The 22,680-nt window shown below is 53.0% G+C and overlaps 1 protein-coding gene across 1 annotated transcript; it reads left to right on the plus strand.

Moving 5' to 3' along the window:
* The first annotated feature begins 995 nt into the window (after window positions 1-995).
* On the plus strand, window positions 996-13,410 carry LOC144728738 (uncharacterized). The gene is made up of 6 exons (XM_078608345.1): window positions 996-1,321; window positions 2,099-2,334; window positions 6,138-6,435; window positions 7,903-8,035; window positions 8,908-9,039; window positions 10,725-13,410. Exons 1-6 carry the CDS (start codon window positions 996-998, stop codon window positions 10,827-10,829), a joined length of 1,230 nt encoding a protein of 409 aa, XP_078464471.1. The 3' UTR covers window positions 10,830-13,410.
* Window positions 13,411-22,680: the final 9,270 nt, after the last annotated feature.

Raw genomic sequence — 22,680 nt, forward strand, 5'->3', positions numbered from 1 at the left:
ATTTGTGACGATGTGTGACGAGGGGGGGGGGGGAGAAATGTGACGTCACATAAATATAGAATTGTTATAACAACACTAATTGTTATAACAACACTCCTACAACATCAGAGTGCAAGCGCCACATTAAATACGCACTACAATGACAATAGTTTAAAGCGATTTGAAGCATGTTTTATTTTCAAAATGGAAACATGGTTTTGGGGGGAGGGCAGAGCTTTGTGACGTCATATTTGATAGGGGGAGGGGGGGTCTGACTTTTTGTGACGCCGTGTGACGAGGGGTGGGGGGGGTCAAATATCGTACAAAATCGCGTAACGTCATTTATGGACGGCCCCAAACTGCACGTCATCGTCGTCTCCACACCCGTGACGTGAAGCCTCTCCACTGCGTCAGAGCCCCGCTCGCTCCACCTGTGTCCAATCAGCGCTGCCCTCCCCCCACCACCCACCGTACCTGTGACGCCGCGTCCAAAGTAGGAGGAGGGATGTCGCCTATTCATTATTTATCCTACCGCCTACAGTAGGACGAAACGTACATGTCACTGCTCATTTCCCTGTTTCTGCGTGCGTGCGCGTGCGCGTTCTTTCGCTTTGACTCACGCACAGCACGGCCGTCAATTTACCCCCGACGTTGAGCGCTGGATGGTAATTGTTAGTCACGGCTTTTAAACCGGCAGCGGAGGCACCCTGTCGATGTTGAGGTTTGACGAGAGAGCGTGCCCTAGTGCGTGTGACAACCGTCTCTCTGCGTGCGCGCGTGTGTGTGACAGGCGAGGCAGGGCCACCAAGCCATCATCGCCGATGGTGACAACGCTCTCACGCTCGATGCAGGTGCGCTCGATCGTGCCCCTAGCACGCACAGCCACGCGGTGAGAGGGGACATCGAGGGGGGGGGGGGGGTGAACGAGGACGCGCACGCGTGCCCGAGTCGCCAAATGGAAAATCAACTCCACCGCAATAATCCCGCGCCGTCCGTGACCTCCTCCTCCTGCGACGATGCTGCCCGTTGCCATGGACGTTAATCGCGGCGGCCTCGGGAAGACACCGAGGAAGCAGGCGCAGAGGGAGAGTCCCACGTTGAGTCGAGAGATGGTGGCGCCTGCCTGCGTCTCTGAGGACCTGGGCGGTGCAGGCGAGGAGACGAGAGGCTCGACTCGGCGGCAGGAGGAGGGACGCGTGAACGGAGGCGTTCATCCAGAGGCGCGTGGGGACGCGGATGACACGGATGAGATCAATGGTGATCGTGGTGATGACGGTGGCACAGGGCACGGCGCAGATTCTGCATCGGAGGAGGTAACGTCGGCGAGTGGAGAAGTCGAATCGTCAGCGGTGTCGACTGGACCGCGGTTATCGTCAGCGGTAGTGGCATCAACAATACGTCTGCCACCAGTACAATCATCAGCAACGGCAGAATCAGCACCACGACCGTCGTCAGATATCGCAGCGCTCTTATCGACACCGACACCAGATTCAACATCATCAGCGTTGCCACCATCATCAACACCACGACGTCCATCATCTCCACCACCATCATCTTCCTTAACACTACCACCCTCGTCATCATCATCACCACCAACACCATCAACTTCACCGCTATCATCACCACCACCACGTACATCAACACCCCCAACCCCTTCATCATCATCACCACCACAGCCATCAACTCCACCGCTATCATCACCACCACCACGTTCATCAACACCCCCAATCCCTTCATCATCATCACCACCACAGCCATCAACTTCACCGCTATCATCTTCGCCACCACCACCACGTACATCAACACCCCCAATCCCTTCATCATTATCTTCATCATCATCACAACCACAGCCATCAAATCCACCGCTATCATCACCACCACCACCACGTTCATCAACACCCCCAATCCCTTCATCCTCATCATCACCACCACAGCCATCAACGTCACCGCTATCACCACCACCACCACGTACATCAACATCCACAACCCCTTCATCATCACCTTCACCATCACCTTCATCATCACCTTCATCATCACCTTCATCATCACCTTCATCACCATCAGCAGCAGCAGCAGATACACGGGGCCCGGTTTCCACCGCCGCTGTCTCCGCGTTCAGCGACGACAGCGACGACGATGACTTCGGCGAGTTCGAGGCAGCGCCGTCCCACACAGCAGCTCTGGGTTGGCCTGAGGCCCTGGGACTCCTTCCCGGCGAGGCCCGGGGGGGGTCCCCGCACTCTCGCGGCGTCGCGGAGTGGCCCCCCGGGACCGTTGGAGGCCCGGCGCGCGAGTTGGCGCTGAGCCGTGGAAGCGACGCCGCATCGCGCGGAGCTGTCAAGGTGTTCGTCGTAAGTATGGGTTGGCAGTGACCGCTCTTCATCGACAATCGGAAATTTCGATGGGCAACGAAAGGTCGTTTGTCGCAGATGTTCCGGTAGGGGCACGGGATCAGAACGTTACAACAACAACAAGCGCGATAGGAGTGCAAGGTATGGGAAAGGCAAGCAAGTCACTTTACAAATAAATACAAATGAAACGAAACTGTACATATTCTTGGCTCTTTCGGTAAAGTCACGTAGAAGGGAAATAATAAAATAATACAAATTTAACAATAAAATTCTCACGACGTTTCGATTGCAACATTCAAGAATATGAATTTCTGCAGTCACGAAATAAACTGTATATGTTTTGTTATGTTACCGCAAGTAAGGCTCACTGAGCTATTACCATCTTATTCAGATGCGACCTGGCCACAAATGATAGCTCAAAGAAAGTGGCGAATCGAGTTCGATTCTCGCTCACGGAACGCGCGCTCCGTTATAACGCTGAACGCGCTCTGTTATAACGCTGAACGCGCTCCGTTATAACGCGGAATGCGCTCCGTTATAACGCAGAACGCGCTCCGTTATAACGCTGAACGCGCTCCGTTATAACGCGGAATGCGCTCCGTTATAACGCAGAACGCGCTCTGTTATAACGCAGAACGCGCTCTGTTATAACGCAGAACGCGCTCTGTTATAACGCAGAACGCGCTCCGTTATAACGCGGAACGCGCTCTGTTATAACGCGGAACGCGCTCCGTTATAACGCGGAACGCGCTCTGTTATAACGCAGAACGCGCTCCGTTATAACGCGGAACGCGCTCTGTTATAACGCAGAACGCGCTCCGTTATAACGCTGAACGCGCTCCGTTATAACGCTGAACGCGCTCCGTTATAACGCGGAACGCGCTCCGTTATAACGCAGAACGCGCTCTGTTATAACGCAGAACGCGCTCCGTTATAACGCGGAACGCGCTCCGTTATAACGCGGAACGCGCTGTTATAACGCAGAACGCGCTCTGTTATAACACAGAACGCGCTCCGTTATAACGCGGAACGCGCTCCGTTATAACGCAGAACGCGCTCCGTTATAACGCTGAACGCGCTCCGTTGTAACGCTGAACGTGCTCCGTTATAACGCGGAACGCGCTCCGTTACAACGCGGAACTCGCTCTGTTATAACGCTAAACGCGCTCCGTTATAACGCGGAACGCGCTCCGTTATAACGCGGAACGCGCTCTGTTATAACGCGGAACGCGCTCCGTTATAACGCTGAACGCGCTCCGTTATAACGCGGAACGCGCTCCGTTATAATGCAGAACGCGCTCCGTTATAACGCAGAACGCGCTCTGTTATAACGCAGAACGCGCTCTGTTATAACGCAGAACGCGCTCCGTTATAACGCGGAACGCGCTCTGTTATAACGCGGAACGCGCTCCGTTATAACGCGGAACGCGCTCTGTTATAACGCGGAACGCGCTCCGTTATAACGCGGAACGCGCTCTGTTATAACGCAGAACGCGCTCCGTTATAACGCTGAACGCGCTCTGTTATAACGCAGAATGCGCTCTGTTATAACGCAGAACGCGCTCTGTTATAACGCAGAACGCGCTCCGTTATAACGCTGAACGCGCTCCGTTATAACGCTGAACGTGCTCCGTTATAACGCGGAACGCGCTCCGTTACAACGCGGAACTCGCTCTGTTATAACGCTGAACGCGCTCCGCTATAACGCGGTTTCTGAGCGGTCGACGGCGAACTACTTTCTTGAGCTGCATGGCTGGTGCGCAGTACGCAGAACGGTGCCGCAATTTGTGCCGCCACCCCGCCGTGGACGCGCAGTGCCGCGTCGTCGTCTCGCCAAACGTCACCGCCACGCTACTTGTGGGGGTCACCGCGGGGACAATCGTCAGGAACGCATCGTCGGCCGCCCGCGTGCGAACGAGGACTTGACGCTGTCAAGCACTTCCATGTGTCCATCCACTGTTGGACGAGGGCCACCCTCCTCGCACCGTGCGCGTCGTCGCGGTGTGTGTGTGGTGGGGCTACGGAGGGTTTGTTTGACCATATTTCACCACGTTGTTTCATGGGGGGGGCGGGAGTGGTAGCACAGGGAGTTGGTTGAAGGGACAGGACAGCAACGGATTTTTCAGCAAGACCGGAAGCAACAGGAGAGCTTCACCATTCTTGCCCGATGAAGCTGATTGTAATTATCAGCGAAACGTCGGACTAGTCACATTATAAAATGCTGTTGATTCTCTCTTCAACACACCGGTGGGCTAAAGAAGTGAATTATTTTGTCCTTTGAAAAACGTGACACTTTTTTACTGTTTGGCCGTGTCGGGTGGTGGAGGGTTACGACACATTTATAAATAACACGATCTGACCCAAAAACCTATATTATGAATAATATTGGTCGCAAAAGCCTACGTGTTAAATTTCGATTTAAAGCTTTCGTGACTGCAGGGATTCATCTTCTTGGTTTTTTCGGTAAAGTCACGTAGAAGGGAAGTAATAAAATGATAAAAATAAAACATAATAAAATAATTCTCACGACGTTTCGGCTACAACGCAAGCAGCCGTCTCTATGTAAGTCTTCACCTGAAGACGGCTGCTTGCGTTGTAGCCGAAACGTCGTGAGAATTATTTTATTATGTTTTATTTTTATTATTTTATTACTTCCCTTCTACGTGACTTTACCTACGTGTTAAATTAAGCACCATCCTCGTGGCGAAATGCAAGTGATCATCTTGACCCCAGCGACAAAGCAAAAGGAGCATAGCCCCGCGATGAAGGTTATTAGGTCACAGCTCGTAAACAGCCCTGAATGGTGACACAATCGCCTCCTCGCACGCACAGCGAGCGAGCGCTGTGAGAAACCGCAAGAAATATTACAAATCACACAACTTCCTGCCGACGCCTTTGAGGAAATAACGTCCGGTGTGATGGTGATGGTGGTTGGTGTTGATGGTGGTGGCGCTAGCGGTGAACGCTACGCTACGCTGCGAAACCGGCGACCCGGGTTCGATTCCCGCTCACGGCCAACACCCGGTGACGATTATTTGAACCGGTCATGGGCCTCCCATAGGTCGACTCAGCTTCAAATGAGTACCCGGTGCGGTGTGTAAACATCGCCACTGGGGAGACAAAGGCGGTCGGGCGTGGTGCTAGCCATCCACCCCTTTCTGTACCGTTCCGGCCTTCATAGGTGCTCGCTAACAGCACTTGCCCCTACAATTCGGTTAAGGCTATACGGGGGATCTTTGTCTTTGTTAATAGTTGGCACAGTGTGGCGCACAGTTGGTGCATCTGCCAGTCATTCAACCCATGGCACCTGCTTGGTCTGTCCCGTGACCTCTATGTAAGTCTGTAGGTCTATATGTAAGTATGTTGGGTCTCTATGCAAGTCTATGAGTCTCTATGTAAGTCTGTGGATCTGTATGTAAGTCTGTGGGTCTTTAAGTCTTTGGGTGTCTATGTAAGTCTGTGGTTCTCTGGGTAAGTCTGTGGGTCTCGATGTAAGTCTGTGGGTCTCTATATAAGTCTTGGATCTGTATGTAAGTCTGTGGTTCTCTGGGTAAGTTTATGGGTCTCTATATAAGTCTGTGGTTTTCTGGGTAAGTCTGTGGGTCTCTATGTAAGTCTGTGGGTCTCTATGTAAGTCTGTGGATCTGCATGTACTTCTGTGGGTCTTTAAGTCTTTGGGTCTCTATATAAGTCTGTGGGTCTCGATGTAAGTCTGTGGGTCTCTATGTAAGTCTGTGGATCTGTATGTAAGTCTGTGGGTCTTTAAGTCTTTGGGTGTCTATGTAAGTCTGTGGTTCTCTATATAAGTCTGTGGGTCTCTATGTAAGTGTGGATCTGCATGTAATTCTGTGCACGTTTCTCTGCGGCGCGGTCTTGCGTTGAACCCGCAGTCGGGCTCCCGCGACGACGACGACGCCGCCGCCGTCGCGCTGCGTCGAGCCCTCGAGGAGTGCTTCTCGCCGGAGCCGCCGGCGGTGACGACGACGGGGAGATGCGCGGAGCACGGCGACGCGGACAGCCGTCCCGCCGTGGACGAGACGGTGACTCCGCTCACACGGCACCTCCTCGGGGAGACGCCCGCCGGAGACAGAGTCGCGGACAACGGGTAACGAGACTGCTGCGAATGATTTAATTTTTTATTTTATCGGCGAGGTGCAACTGAGCTGCATTGCTCTCTTTTTCCGAAGCGACCTGGTAGCCAAAAGAAGTGGGCAATCGTCAACAATTCGTAGGGTTTGATGAAACAAGGTAGTTGTAGTTACGTGCCCGTGATTCATTTGTGTTTTCGATTATTTACCTTATAAATAAATTTGGCCATGTCTCGCACCCCCAGAAAGGGCATCTCGCACCCCCAGGGGGTGCGTGCACCCCAGGTTAAGAAGAACCAATGCTCTAAACGCACGTTGATTCTAAATGTGGAGGGGAAAATCGGAGGACCCGGAGAAAAATCCACACGACCACGTGGTGAGAGAACGCGCAAACTCCAAATACGCAACAGGCGTCAGGGTCGGGATCGGGATCGAACCCACGACCTCCTCTATACCAGGCGAGGTAGTTAACATCTCGCCACCGTGACACCCACAACGGGAGACAGCGGGAGACGAGACGAGAGAGAAGTGGGACACTTGGCAGTGGAAACCATGGACAAGGGTAGAGGTCCTGTAATGTAGCTTCAGCCGACACGGCCGTTGTGCCGTTGCGTGGTGGCTGTGGTTGCAGCAGCGCTCAAAACGGTCAGCGTAGGAACTGTGGCTGTAATCAGTGGTCGTGGCGGAAAATTAGCAGTGGTGTGATCACGGTTGCAGCTGCGATTTTAACTTCCGTCGTTTGCTGTTGGGGCCGCGAGTCAAGACGCTGCGGCTGCCACCCTCGCAACAGCAGCAGCGGAAGTAGTGTTTAAAACCACGGCCTCCTTAAACCGACCCTAGCTCTCTCTGTAAATGAACAGACAGGAAAGCGTGTGTCGGCCAGACACGAGCAAGAGTAACGATGCTGTGCGTGAAGAGGCGATGATTTGTAGACAGCGCGAGGCACAATGGTGATCATCGAACCGGCCCTCAGGTCCTCGCTACCATGTCACGCAAACACAACGGTTAATCTCGTTGTTACGCCATGGCCACATGTCAAGCTAAGCTAATACCACGGTTCTTGTTGTGACCGTTGTTGTTGTTGTCGTTGTTGTTGTTGTGACCGTTGTTGTTGTTGTTGTTGAAGTAATTTCTTGTCTTCATCGTCGATTATTTGTTCAAATAATTCGTGTTATTAAACAGGCGCAGGAGACGCGGAACAATTTTCGTCGTTTCAACAACCACGGGGCGCTAACCGCAGCAGAGAAGCGCCCCAGCTCAGACCTTCAGACACCCAAGAGCCACGCTTCGATGGAGTTGCCGGGCACGTGCCGGAGGCACGGCAAACAGAAATGAGCCAGGCTGCTAACCTGCAGTTAGCGGCCCTGTGTTTTTTTTTAAATCATCTATGTTGCCGTCGTCGATTTTTTGGTTTTCGGTTCGTTTGACGGCGTCGTTGTTGGCCGCTGCCGCTGCCGTCCCGCGCCCGCGTTTCACCGGCCCAGGCCCCTGCCGAGAAGCGTGTGGCCCAAGCTGCGGACCGTGGAGGACGGGGAGACCTGGCGGCTGCCCTGGGCCGCGTCGCACGCCTGCCGCCAGCTGCGCCAAGCCCTCGGAGCCGCGCGTGCACGCACACCTGTGAGCACGCGCGTGCACACGCGTGTACATGCATGAGTGTGCATGCAGGCATACACGCATGCACACGCAGGCACGCACGCATGCACACGCATGCACAACAATAATAACCGCCATTCGCCACTAAGTGGCGGTGATGTCACCACGGCGCCTGTGCCAGGCTAGGTGCACTTTGAGACCACGTGAAGTGTGGAAGGCTCCTCTGCTGGCAGGAGATCATGATGCAGACCCAGGTGCCATGAGTTGATTGACTGAGATGACTGGCCCATGCACCACCTGTGCCCCCTACTTTGACACGCATTGACGTACACGCATACACAAGACAGAGACAAAGATCCCCCGTATAGCCTTAGCAGACTGTTGGGGCAAGCACTGTTAGTGAGCACCTATGAACGCCGGAGCAGCACACGAGGGGGTGGGTGGCCAGGACCACGCCCGGCCGCCTTTGTCTCCCTAGTGGCGACATTTACACACTACACCTCGTACTCATTTGATGCCGAGTCGACCTAGGATAGGCCCAGGACTGATTCAGATAATTGTCACTGGGTGTTGGTGACCGTGAGCGGGAATCGAATTCGGGTCGCCGGGTTCGTAGCGCAGTGCGCTGACCGCTACGCCACCGCTCTCCAAAGACAAAGATCCCCCCGTATAGCCTTAGCAGACTGTCGGGGCAAGTGCTGTTTGCGAGCGCCTATCAAGGTCGGTTCGGCACACGAGGGGGTGGGTGGCCAGCACCACACCCGCCACACGCACCCGCACAGCACACGCGCGCGTCACCGCCCCGACACGCGGGTTGCACCTGAACGCACATCGGAGCGACGTGGTCCACGGTTGTTCAGCCGCCCCCCCCCCCCTTGCCCTGCCGCCTCGCTCAGCTGTCGGTGGACGAGGAACAGAGAATTCCCGGCTGCCCGGAGGAGGGAGAGGAGACGGCGGCACGTCCGACGAAGCCCTGGGACTTGGCGGTGAAGAAGGAGACGATGCAAGAGCCGGTGATTCACACGAGGGTACGGCATTGGGGGGGGGGGGGGGACTGTGGTGCGGGTGCAATGAACCAGTGTAGCCCACTCAGTCCTCTCATTCAACAGCTTAGTTAGGCTCGTAGGATGTCACGCCGCACAGGATCTTGTGAGTGAGAGGGTGAGTGAATGAGTGGGTGAGCGAATGAGTGAGTGGATTGATGAATGAGTGAGTGAGCGAATGAATGAGTGGGTGAGCGATTGAGTGAGTGAGCGATTGGGTGGGTGGGTGACTGAACGAGTGTGTGAGTGAGTGGGTGAGTGAGTGAGTTAGGAAGTCAGATGTGGGAGGAAAGTGGAATACGGAAACAAATGCCAAAATATGAGATAACACGCAAAGCACCACACAGATAATCTCAAGAATCCATCGCTGCACTGCTATCTCCTCCTGGCCGCGTTACACTGCATCGTGATTAAATTTATTTTTTAAGAGGCCAGTTGGCCAACATTTCCCAGTGTAAACCGTACCAACAAATGAAATGCGAGAATGTATTACTCTCAGTCCAGCCAAATAATAATGACCATTAAAGCAGAAAAATATTTTAATAGCGTAAAATCGATTAGCAAATCACCCTGAATGTGCCCAATCACATCAGCTCTTGGAAGCTAATCAGGCTTTGGCCTGGTTAGTGCTGTAGGCAGCCTCGGGGCTGTGCTAGGTGGGGGTCACCAGGTGGAAGTGAAACAAAATCCATTGTTCTGCTGCACTTCTATTCCACCATGAAGGTGTCCCCAACACCTTCAACCCGCATTCACCAGCGTGGTGAAGTATGGTCAAAGAACCCTGCACGACCCACACAGCTAGGGACGGCCCTCATCCAGCAGTGGATTGACCTGTGGGCTCTTCACGAAACCTATTTATTGAAACGTTTATGTTTTTCGCCAGGGTTTGGTTTCGCGGTAGCTTTAGCGCCGAGGTGTTTTTCGGACCGCAGCGGACGCTGCTCAGGATCGTGTCCAACGTTTCTCTCCAAGTGTCCGGGATCTTGTTCCCGAACAGACAATTCACGAACAAACTGTTCGGGCAAAAAAACGGTGCGGGAACAGTTCAGTTCCCGACGACACTCCCAGCATATGGGGCGGGAACATTGGGTGTCGTGCCAAACGACGCGGGGTCCAACCCGGAAACACTCATCGGAGAGTTCAATCTCACACTGCGCCTGTGTACAGCGACTCCTAGAGTGCTGGAGAACACAAGGACAAAGATCCCCCGTGTAGCCTTGAGCAGACTCTTGGGGCAAGTGCTGTTAGCGAGTAGCACCTCGGAAGGCTGGCACGGCTCACGAGGGGGTGGGTGGCCGGCACCACGCCCGACCGCCTTTGTCTTCCCACATCGCACCAAGTACTCGCTTAGGCTGCATCGACCTCGGGTGGCCACGCACGCACGCAACGACAAAGATCCCCCATGTAGCCTGAACAGACTCTTTGGGCAAGCGCTGTTAGCGAGTGGCACCAAGCAGGCCGGCACGGCACACGAGGGGGTGGGTGGGTGGGTGGCCGGCACCACGCGTGACACACACGACGACAACACAAACACGCCACGCGCGCGCTCATTCACGCCTTCGCGTGCACAATCTCGGTGCCAGCACGCCGTCACGACGATTGAACCGGGGCCCGGCGTGGACTTTGACACGCCGCCACCGCACACCTGCGTGCGCTCACGTGGCGAGCAGGTCACGGCCGGGCGCTACCGCCCCCGTGCCGCTGACGGGGTCGTCACCCTGGCGCGCGCCCCCGTGCGCACCGTCTTCGGGTTCGTGCGGCCCGGACCGAGCTGATCCGAGCAGAGCGGCGGCGGCGGCGCCATGAGGCTCAACCAACCACCGGAACGCTCCTGGCGCTAACGGCTCATCCGGAGCCTGAACCCGGAGAAGAAGGCCAGACACAGCGGGATACACTCGCACCGCACAGCCTTCACTTGAGGCCCCGAGTCTGACCCTGAACCCTGACCTTGATTACCCACAGCGGGACACTCACGCATGGTCCTAACGCAAACCCCTGAATCTAACCCTGAACCCTGACCTTGATTACGCACAGCGGCGCACAGTGGCATACACTCACACGCACGCACAGTCTCAACCCCAACCCCTGATTCTAACACCGGACTCTAATTCATCGCAGTAAAACTCCAGGAGCAGGGGCGCACACAGATCCACTGGCCGAGCCTGATTCTGGAACCCAACACCAGTTTACAGCGACACACGCGGCCCTCACCCCTAACCCTGACGTCAGACCTGGCGGTATATGTACTGGATGCTTCAAAAAAATGTTAACACTTATATGCGACGATCGTTTTTTTATGGAAAAAGAACGGATAATGCACTGTAACATGATGACAAATGTAATGCTAAGAGCTTCAAAAAGTCAAAGAGTCTCTACACTTGTTCGCCATCGTTGTCAAAGCGCGCCTGGAATCTTCTCCACGGGGTCTCCAGAGCCCGAAGCACCCTGTATGTATGGGCCGAAACATTATCCCTAATCCCTGACCATAGCTCTAACCTTGACACTCACCCTGGGTATGGTGGCACCTCGAGTACTTGCGTGGTCCTAATTCTAACCCTGACACCGAATCCTGAACTTGGCCACGGTGACTCGCACACAGCCTCAACCCTAACCCTCAGGTGCACAGCTCCCCGCTACAACCCCGACTCGTAACCACTTCCATGTACACGTGAGTGAAATGTGTTGGCAGCTCAATTACAGTATATGTATTTCGATGTCGTAGAGAAACGAACGCTGATGACTCGTTAACGCGTCTATTTGCACTGACTACAACCCGACACTCGTGCCTTTTTCTTGTTATAAGAGTGTACGTACAGCGAGCACTTTGAAACGCACACGGCTATTAATAGGAGCCATTCTAATTCGGATGGACGATAAATTGTAGGCTCTGTGAAGGGCAGACGCTCCGCGCTGTGCCGACGCAAGCGAGCTTCCCGCTCGTTCCGCCGCGCGAGCGGCCGAAGAAATGTTCCATGCGGCCGGGCAACGTCGCGTATCCGACTCGGGACTCGGGGCGTCATTTGTGATCGGCCGCTGAGGTCCCCCGATCCCCGATGAGCCGTGCAGCTCCGTTGCCGGGACGACCCCACGGACCGAGGCCGAGGGCAGTGGCGGCAGTTGCGGAGCATCGCTGGGTGGGATTGTGCCAACGCGACAAGGAGCAGAAAAACAACAACAACAGCAACAGCAACAACAGCAACAAGGGACGTTTTGCCCACGCCAGAAACTTAACCGCAAACAGGATAAACGATCCATAATAAAGGGGTGGGGGGGGGGGGGTTAGATCGCGTAAATATGAATGTGTCGTTCGACCCGCCACCGCCCGACGCAGCCAACTAGTGAGGGTTTTCGCGTAAACAAAACGTGCCAATTTAGTTACTAGTTCAGCACTCCGGTGTGTTGGAGAGTAAACCCACAACATTTACAATTTTACCCTTTTATTTTAAGTTGTTATGTAAACAACATTTTTGCAGGATAAACAATAAACGGTGCTTAAATGCAGATCGAAAGCAGGGCCACAAAATCCTGTCCACAGACATAACGGAGGGGCTCTTAGATATCGCGTTCGTAGCAGTAGCAGCAATAGGTGATCCAAATCACACATGGGCTAGGGAAAATACACTTGGCATATTCAGATTGATGACAAGGACTGGGGTAGAGGCGGATATGCGGAAAGGTCGGATGTGAACATCGATAGAAAAGAACAAGGAACGCCGGCAAGCACAAATATTGCACTGGGTGTTGGTGGGTTATCGATCGTGGCGGATATGCGACATTGCACTGCACAATGCGAAGTTGACATCGTGGTAAAATTTGCATTCTGTTTGTGGAAAATTTAGCGAACGACAATGTATGTGGGTAGCTAATCACGTAGTCAAAATCATTATTATTATAATAATTATAATCAGGGCTTCGTTAATCCACTGCAGTATGAACACCTCCCCGCGCCTTGTCAGTCGTGATGGTCTTTTGACCATACTTCACCACACCGGTCAGTGCGGGTTGGTGAAAGGGGTGGCACGGGCACCGGTTCGAGCACACCTTTCTCCCCCGATGTTAGCCGCGGCCAGGAATTAAACTCAGGTTACTAACCGCTGCCCCACCACTCCACCCCCCCCCTCTCCCCCCGGTTAATTCATAACACGTACGGTGGTAGTTCCTTAATGAATGCACTTTTTGTGATGCACAACCAGAGATTTATGTAGAGCAGTACAATTCGGGAACTGTTGCTGTCTGTTTGATCGATTACATTTGTAATTGCAATTTGTGAACCACAATGCAGCGATTACTGCCTTATGGCTCAATTCTGTAAATAATGATGAATCCGAATAAACGATTGGTTCTGTTTGTTCATAACCTTGTGCGTCTGCTGCTGCTGCTGAATTGTCCAGGCTGTGATGTCGTCCCACCTTATAATAAGAATAATGTGTTTGGTTTCATATCACGTCGTTCATGCAAATTGCATCTCACAATCGCCGAGGAGCAACAGACGAAGCTGGAAGGTAGCAATTGACCACGCTCTGCAGTCCTCTATATATTAAGATGTTTTCAGCCAATTCATGAGCTGGTGGGGGGGGGGGGGGAGCGGGTTGAAAATATATTTTCTTTAGCTCAGCCCCGGGGAATAATACCCCACCGTGGCAGGTATTCATCGAATCAAAGTACGTTCATAAGGGGCACGCATTCCATCGTGCAGGAATAGATTGCTTACCGCTCATGCAAATTCATGAGAATCATTGAGAGCCCTTCGTCAATCAACCGCTGAAGATAAATGCCTCCCCGCCCTCCAAAAGCCGTGCCGGTCTTTGGAGTTGCTTGAGTATCCTTCACCACGCAGGTCACGGCGAGGAGTTAGTGAAGGCTCTGGGGGGTGGACCTCGGCTGGGAATCGAACTTAGGTTGCCGAGGTTCCAGCCACTGCACCGCTACTGCTAGGAAGGCGGCGTCCACCTGTGGCGAAGCGGTGATTAGCGACACTGCGACTCTGAACCCGGCGTCCTGAGTTCCAGTCCCACCCGCGTCTGGCACGAGCGGCGAGTGATATCTACATCCAGTCCTAAGTCCAATCCTCCACCCCTTATTAATACGTAAATATGTTGATAAACGTTTCGCCTCTGAACATTTTAACGACGTAAATAAACCAAACTAACCGTCAGTTTTTCCACCATACTGTACCATGTGGAAATCCAACAGTGGTTATCCTACGGTTGGATTGATCTTGCCATAGGAACGTGGACTTTCCATCACGGGCTCATGACGGCCAACGCTCATGCACAAGAGGACAATTTGGCCGCGGCTGTGCAGGCTAATTCAATGTTGTACTTTACTTCTATGCATCCCCCACGTCTAGAAACACGCACCGGACCGGCACGGTGAAGTATCGTTAAACAAACCCCCAATGCTAATTATTTCGCTATGGGTTCAGCGTGAATGATTAAACTCTCGTAGCGCGGAATGATGCACGCTTATTTGGGATTAAAGTGTGATACGGGGAGGGAGGAAAGCATGGATTAGAAAACATGTACAGTACAGGTCCTGAGAAACATCATCCTAAGGTTCAGCCTCCACTTCTCCCCGACAATCCTCATCTTTGGATACTCGAGGGGTGACGGGTGACGGACCCCAACGTCTTCAGGGGCTGGTCAACGTGCTCGTCAGCTACGCCAAGCTCGCCATATACAGGGCGAGGAAGGTGGTCGTGGAGGGGAAACGTTCGGCCAGCAGCCTGGGCATCTTCCGCGCTCTGCTCGGAGCCAGGGTGTGTGGCTGGAGTTCCGCCATGCGCGGCTGACCCACGCCGTGCCGGCCTTCAAGGAGCAGTGGGCGATGGAGGAGGCCGTGTGCTCGGTGGCAGAAGACGGGGAGCTCTACATGCAGATGTGAGCTACCCGTCGGAGGCCGTTGGACTTCGAGGAGGGCTGCGTGCAGATGCAGCACTTGTAGTTTTTAAAAAAGAAAGCGCGAGAGAGCGACATGGAGTATGGAGAGAGGGAGTAGAGAGAGAGGGGGGCAGAGAGGGTGGTAGAGAGAGGGGAAGGGGTAAGGAGAGCAGAACGAGAAATCTTTTGCGAAATCTTTCATTTAAAAATGAAATGATGAACGAAGCAAAGTGCCGACTACACCGAGCATCTTCTTGTTTCCTCTGATCGTAAAAAAAGAGAGGGGGGGGGAGAGAGGGAGAGACAGAGGGGGGGGGAGAGACAAAGAGGGGAGGGACAGATGGGGAGGGAGAGACAAAGAGGGAGGGAGGGAGAGACAGATGGGGAGGTGCACGTCACGGGACGGCACGACGAGCGGCCAGCAGAGAGCGGCAGCGGCTCGCGCAGCCACGGACCCCCCCACCACCCCCCACCACCACCCCCCACCACCACCCCACGCCTCCGTCCGTGACGGGGGGGGGCCGCGGAGTGACTCAGAGCCACAGCTCCATTAGCGCCACCCCTCCCCTCCTCCCCCCCCTCCTCCTCCCCCCTCCTCCTCCCCTCCTCCTCCCCCCTCGCCCTCCCTCCTCCCCCCTCGCCCTCCCCCCCCCGCCCTCCCTGGCTGTTTAAACACGAAGGGGAATGTGCTTTGACGTCGGTAAACAGCCTCCCTCGCGATGAGCCGAATGCGCCCGATCCGAGCTCCCGTTCACATCGACGACGATGTCCGCCCGTCAGCACCCCCCCCTCCCCTAGGTCGACTCGGCCTCAAAAGGGTGTGTAAACATCGCCAACGTGGGGGAGACAAAGGCGGCCGGGCGTGGTGCTCGGCCACCTTACCACCACCCTTCACACGTGCCGCTCGCTAACAGCACTTGCCCCAACAGTCTGTTCGAGGCGAGACGGGAGGGATATTTGTCTTTGTGTGCATATGAACCGTGCGCGTGTTGATGGGGGGGGGGGCTCCATCCAGCGGTTGATTGGCCATGGCAGTTTATGCTGCCGCTGCTAGCGATGCTGATGCACATGTAAAGGCAACCTTCCACTGCTGGATGAGTCAATCCACTGCTGGATGAGTGTCTCCCTCCGAGCCCCCCCCCCCCACACACACCCAGCCCCATCTAGTAAGAAGGGTAGAGGCGGTGATCTTTGGCCACGCCGCCGATTGCAAAGCCCTCCCAGGTTCTCGACACGCGGTCGTCCACCCAAGGGGTTGTTGTTGTTGTTGTTTTCCACGAGGTCGCTTGCGTTCACGCACGAATTGTTCGCGATCACAAGTACTCGTTTTGTGGATTTTGTTTGGCTGTACTCCCCCCCTCCCCCCCGTTGCACCGCGATTGCTACCCACCCACGTAGCCTCCTGTGCTCATCATGGAGCCGTTGGCCGTCGTGGGTTAAGGCCCGCACGTTCCTATGCCGGGGACCAGTCCATCCTCCCGTTTGTCAAGATAGCCACGCTCCACTTGTGAACATTTCCCAGGGAGAATTCACTGTTGAGCGCCGACATTGCATTCTGTCGCACTCAAGTCGCTGATGTGAAGAGCCACGAGCTCACGGTTAGCGGACCTGCTCGACACAGTTGCCACACAGTCACATCCACACGAGGGATGCCTTCCCAATCTTCAGATTAATTCCGAAAAAAAAAACGAAACTTTGGGCCCTAGATATGAAGGTTCTCATCATGTTGCTGTTGTTGTTGTGTGTTAGGTGTGTAAACGCATGATGTCACAGGGAAAAGATGTGACATTCTGACGTTTTGTCCGTAACAACAACAAAAAAACAACTCGTCATATCGCGTTATTTAATTAATTCACCGGCATATGAAGCAAAACAAGACCCCCCCCCCTCGCAATGGAGACGGATGAACCGGCATCGTCGCCTCTTCTTGCAAGGGCGACCTGGGAGCCGGTGACCCCCTCACGCCCCGCCCCCCAAGTAGCACCGTTGTGACGTCACTTTTGTTCGCACGAGGTCACGTGGGCTGTGAGAGCAACAAGGGCAGCCCTCGGGTGAGCACGGTTGGCCCACGTACGGTGCGAAAGAAGTTCGACCACACCGTACGCGTGCCGCACTACATAATCTCAGCGATGCGAAAATCAGATGACTTTTTTGTTGTTATCTTATCGCGGATTGTATCGAGCGCTTCGACAAGAATTATAAATTGTACTTTGGTATTGGCTGACGGAGGGTGGGGAAGGGGATGGGGTTTGAGCGTTGCGTCGGGGAAGGGATGGCAAGGATGGGTGGTGATAGTGAGAGGGGGTGAGGTTAGGATGGTGATGTGGGGAGGATGGTAAGGGAGGGTGATGATAGGGAGAGGTGGGGGTTAGGAAGGGGAGGATGGTCAAGATTGCAAGCACGAGGACAGGAAGTCATAGAGGGATACGCTCTTGAAACTCATCCCGAATCGACACGGGCCTCTTGATTGAGGTGTACGCCACGGTACTGTGGTGTCAGTGCCGAGGTTTAATATTCAAGTGTATTCTGTTTGACCGGCTGGTGAGAATGTCAAGAGACTCAGGGTGAGTCTCATTTAACCTGGGGGGCATCAGTCTGCCAGTAGGCGGTGGAGGGGGGTGATGTTTGCTGATGCTGCTGCTGTGTGTATAATCCCAATTTACTCATTTGCGGTGTACATGTTCGAATTGTGGCCAAATGTTGGTGGCTAACGCTGACGGAGCTTCGAGAAGAACACCACACAAACCGGGCGTTCAACAACAGCCTCCTGGTTCAGTGAAATCCTCTCGAAGCTGGACTCGAAGGGACAGAAACCAAGATCATCACCACCACCAGGAGAGCACGTGGTGTACATATATATAACTTGACCCTCACAGAAGAATGTTGGTTTTTTTGCCCGTCACCTAGGGTGAATGTGCAACTTGCGTCGCAAAAGAGAAGTAGCTAAGGTACAGTGTTTTAACACAGGATGTTGCGCAACAGTTGAAGAATGCGACATGTATATGGGCAGGAAAGTTGCGCAATCTAACCTTGGAAGTCCCTACTGTCCCCCGAAGATTCTTATCCAATCACCGGCGAGATTTTCGGCCAATCACAGGCCTCACTTGGGCTTCGGTTGATTGAATGTGACGAAGGATTGCCAACTTCCTTAGTTTTCGTGTCGGGTTCAGCAGTTTTGGTTCGAATTTTGGGTTTGGGTTAGGAGTTGGGGTTAAAGGCTAAGGTTTATCGATGCCAACCCTGACGCCTGTATATTTGGAGTTTGCATGTTCTCTCTCCCCGTGGTTGTGTGGATTTCTCTCCGGGTCATCTGGTTTTTCCCTCCACATTAAGAAACGTGCTATAAATGTCCACGTGATGATGAGCCGCTTTGTTGAGCTATCATTTGTGGCCAGGTCGCTTCTGAAAAAAGGGCTATACAGCTTAGTGAGCATTACCTGATAAAATAGAACATAGTTTAGGGTTAGTGGTTATGGATATGAGTTAGGGTTAAAGATTATGGTTTAGGGGTAATACTAAATTTGCGGAAGGGTTAGAGGTTTCGTTTGGCGTTTTGGTTCAGGGTTTCTGGGATATTTTACGAGTATAGATAGGATTATTGGGTATGGTTTAAGGTAATGGTTATTGCCTGGAATTCATGGCTTAGGGTTGGGTTAGGATTTATAAATATGGCTTTAGGGTTTTGCTTAGGGATCAGAAATACATACTCATGATGGGGGTTTTAGTTTTTGAATTCGGAAGGGTGACATTTTCGAACGCCATGATGCCCCCTCTCCACCAGGCGCACGGACGCGGCAAACGACCCCGGGAGCCAGCCGGGCACAAATCAAAGGTCGCAATCGGGTACCCGATACCCGTACCCTACCCGATACCCGGCTACCCGTACCCGGCCGGGTACGGGTACCCGTTTGCGACCCTGGTGCGGCCGGGTACGGGTAGGCCGTGAGTCACTGGTGAGTAACTGTTTGTCACTCATTTCCCAACGTCTTGTCTCTTCTCACAATTCAAGTGCCTAGAATCAACCCACCCGCGCCTGCAACATGGCTTCATCCCAGAGGTCGCAATCGGGTACCCGTCCCCTACACGATACCCGGCCGGGTACGGGTAGCCGGGTATCGGGTAGGGTACGGGTACCCGCTTGCAACCCTGGTGCGGCCGGGTATGGGTACGGGTAAGGAATCAAAACCCTTTTTGCGACCTCTGGCACAAATTAAAACAATCGACTCGATCGACGAGCCTCACGCGCGTGTCGCATTCCTCTTGCACAACGGCGCTGTTTTTCACAACGGTAGTTTGTTTTGTTACAACTCGAACCACGCGAACACGGCCATTGGCCACGTGACGCGCTTCACTGGGACAGGGAAATTAAAATGCTCTTTTTTTTGGTTCGGAGATCTAGACGTGACATTAAAATTGAGCGCAACAACATTGATCTAAATATGTACCCGACTGGGTTTCAAGCTCACTTTTCTGTTCGAGAATATGTCTTTAAATGTATTCAAATTATCTTTGGAGATTATATGCGAAACAAATGTACGCGTCCTTCCAAAAAACCTATCCTACCAGCGTGAACGGTTCGCTAATGTCGCAAGGCTCCCTGTCAAAGTTTGTCGTACGAACGCGCGTTTAAGGCCGAAAGTGAATTAGATTTAAGTTGAAGTGAGCCACGCGTGACAGATTCCGTCCAATCGCCAAGGTGGGGAACGCTGCCGTGAAATCAACTCGTAAATCACAGCACAGGCGGCGCCAGTCGTAGCCGTTACAGAGAAACTATTTGGTCTTTGAAAACGGTCAGTTACTCAACTTGTAAACAAAACATTTCGATTCCAACAGGCCGAGTTATTTCTCTGACTTCTCAAAAAAAAAAACCCACACACAATCTAAAGCCTACCATAACCTCAAACTTGCAACGTTTCGCATATTTGTTATTATAAATTAGTATGTTTGTGAACCCAGGAAAAGCTCACGAAGCCTCGTCCAGGGGGTCGGCAACCTACGGCCCCGGATCCACGTGCCACTCTTCAAGTGACTGCTTCGTGACCGTTATTTATTAAGGACCCACCATCGTCTCGTATTCACCACCACCACCACAACTGTGCATTGCGGCTCTTGAAATATTGAAGCAATTTTTTTTTACCGATTTCGAAAAAAATGGCTCTTCTTGTTACTTTGGTTTGCTTACAAAAAAATTGGCTCAAGATATTTTTTTCTCCGCAGGGTCCTGCAATGTGTTGGCAGTAAGGGTCCAACGTTACTTCGTGGAATCGCAATTGAGTAATTTGCAGGTAATCTTTCAGCAATTGGGATGTTTGGTAAATGCTATTTTTTTATTTTACCAGCTAAGGCCCACTGAGCTATGTAGCTCGTTTTCAGACGCGACCTGGCCACAAATAGTAGCTCAACGAAGTGGCTTATCACGTGGAAATATACAGCAGCCAAATACTCTAAACGCGTGTTTCTAAACGTGGAGGGAAAACCCGGAGGACCTGGAGAAAAAATCCACATGACAACGTGGGAAAGGAACATGCACACACTCCAAATATACAGCAGCAGGCGTCAGGGTCGGGATCGAACCCACGACCCTTCTGCATACCAGGCGAGGGAGCTAACATCTCGCCACCGTGGCACCCCAATACATTGAATCTTAATACTGCTTGTAAAAGCCTACGTATGACACGAACCAAGTATATTGCGCGTGCTATTTTTTATTTCGCTATGAGAGCAAAATGTAGAACCTGGAGAAAGACCAATGCACAAGTGGGGGGAGAAGGTACGAACTGCACGCAGAAAAGCGCCAGAGCCCGAAGTCGAACTCGGGTGCTTCTTACTGCGAGTCACTGCGCCACCCTGCTGCCCAAGTCTAAGTATCTGTCTGCTCAAACGAGTCATGCGGTCGTGCTCATCCCTGTTCGCTGCCTCGAGCCATTGGTGGAAATTCCACGTTCCCTTGGCAATGGCCAGCGCCTCTATCAGCCCGTTTGTTTTCAATGAGGCCCTTTGAGCTTAGAGGATATTTTTCAACGTTGACCCGACCAAGGCGTCGGAGCATGTTGCATCAGAAGCGGTTGCATACAACAAAAGCAAGGACATTTTATAAATGCGACCAATATAAATATGAACAACAAATAACCAGAGCTTCCGTGCTGTACAATTAAAAGTATCGTCAGGAATTCAAAATAGCATTGCGCGTGACACCCGAGAGATGAACTCACGCATGGCGTTCAAAGTGTTACCATTGATATTCTCTCTAGGAAGACCAATATAGACTTCCCTACAAATTGTTGCTCACTTTATCGACCCCTCCCGGAGGGATGATGGGCTGAGTCATCCACCCCTGCCACGATTTGAACTCGTATAGTTCCGACTGCGAGCCACCGGGCCGTGTGGCCTTAATGCACAATTTCTATACACGAAATGTTGAACATTTTACTCCCGTTCACAATGATCTATACAGACCAAGCTCGTAACGAAGAAATGCATTAATAGCGTCGTTGTGGAGACCGTAAGTAACCGAATAAGCGGCCCGTATACATAATACATGAATGTACAGAATGTTTTACACGCCCTGCCAGTCATACCGCCTTCTGGGAGTGCATAATTACAGCATTATTGCTGCAATGCAAGCAAACTGCTGATGAGATACTCGAATGTTGAGACCGGCCCAGACTTTGACGGATGTGTGCAGGAGGCTCATGGGCTGCCCGTTTATGGTGATGGCCTACGACTGGCTCTGCCTGCTTTTTATTGGCTTTAGCGTCACTCGCAGCTTGCATTGTTGATGAAGAGGCTCGCGTGGAACGGCCCCTTCCGCCTGGATCGATCGTAAGGTGCAAGGCCGCCGCAAGGCGCTGAGTGTGAAGCATCTACGTCGACTCCGCCTTAAACGAGTCGCTGGCGCGGTGTGCAAACGCCATCCCTGGGGAGACAAAGGCGGCCGGGCGTGGTGTGTGGCCACTCACCACCTCGTGTGCCCCGTGCCGGGCCTAAGAGGTGCTCGCTAACCAGCACTTGCCCCAACAGTCTGTTAAAGGCTACACGGGGGGAGGGGGACTTTTGTCTTTGTGTGCTTACGAGCCGCGTGGAATATAAAAGGCGCTCATCCATCCTCCCGTGGGGGGGTGGGTAGCAGGCCTCGTCTTTTGTGGGATTCGTCATTTAAGCAGCAGCCGCACCCATTTTTTTCTCCTCCCTGCCGGAGCGAGGGGCTTGGCCCGGGGAACTCGGTGGCGTTTTTTTTTTCACTTTGCCGCCGCCGTCTACAGACGGGGGCGGTGCCGGTCGTGGTGGCGGTGGTGGTGGCGGTGGGGAGGACTTTGCGGTGAAACGCCACTCGTGGAACCAGCGCCTGTTCCGCAGTCGTAGTCCAACTCCCCGGCGCGCCCTGTTTGTTCAACGGTTTGGAGATCCAAGTTTTGTGGGGGGGCGGGGGGCAACCTCTTTTATCAATGTGGCCGAATTTTTTTTATCGGGTACGTCCCAAATAGCACCGCGACTTTTACAAGAAAGTTTCGTTCAAATTGGATCTTTTTTTTCTTAAAGAGTTATCGTTGCCCCCTCTTCCCCCCCCCAGACTGAGTTAATGCATAAGGCGCCTTCAACCTGAGCTGGAAAGCGATAGATTCCACAGCCCTGTTTTCTGTGGTCACTAGCGATGCACGTCATACCTTTTGGACAAGGCTGTTGAGCTGCAGCCGCATTCAGATACGATACAAAATCCAAATTGCACCGTACACTGAGCTTGTGAGAG

The sequence above is a fragment of the Lampetra planeri genome, chromosome 30, assembly GCF_965212315.1.
Source record: "Lampetra planeri chromosome 30, kcLamPlan1.2.h2, whole genome shotgun sequence".
Lineage (NCBI taxonomy): Eukaryota > Metazoa > Chordata > Hyperoartia > Petromyzontiformes > Petromyzontidae > Lampetra > Lampetra planeri.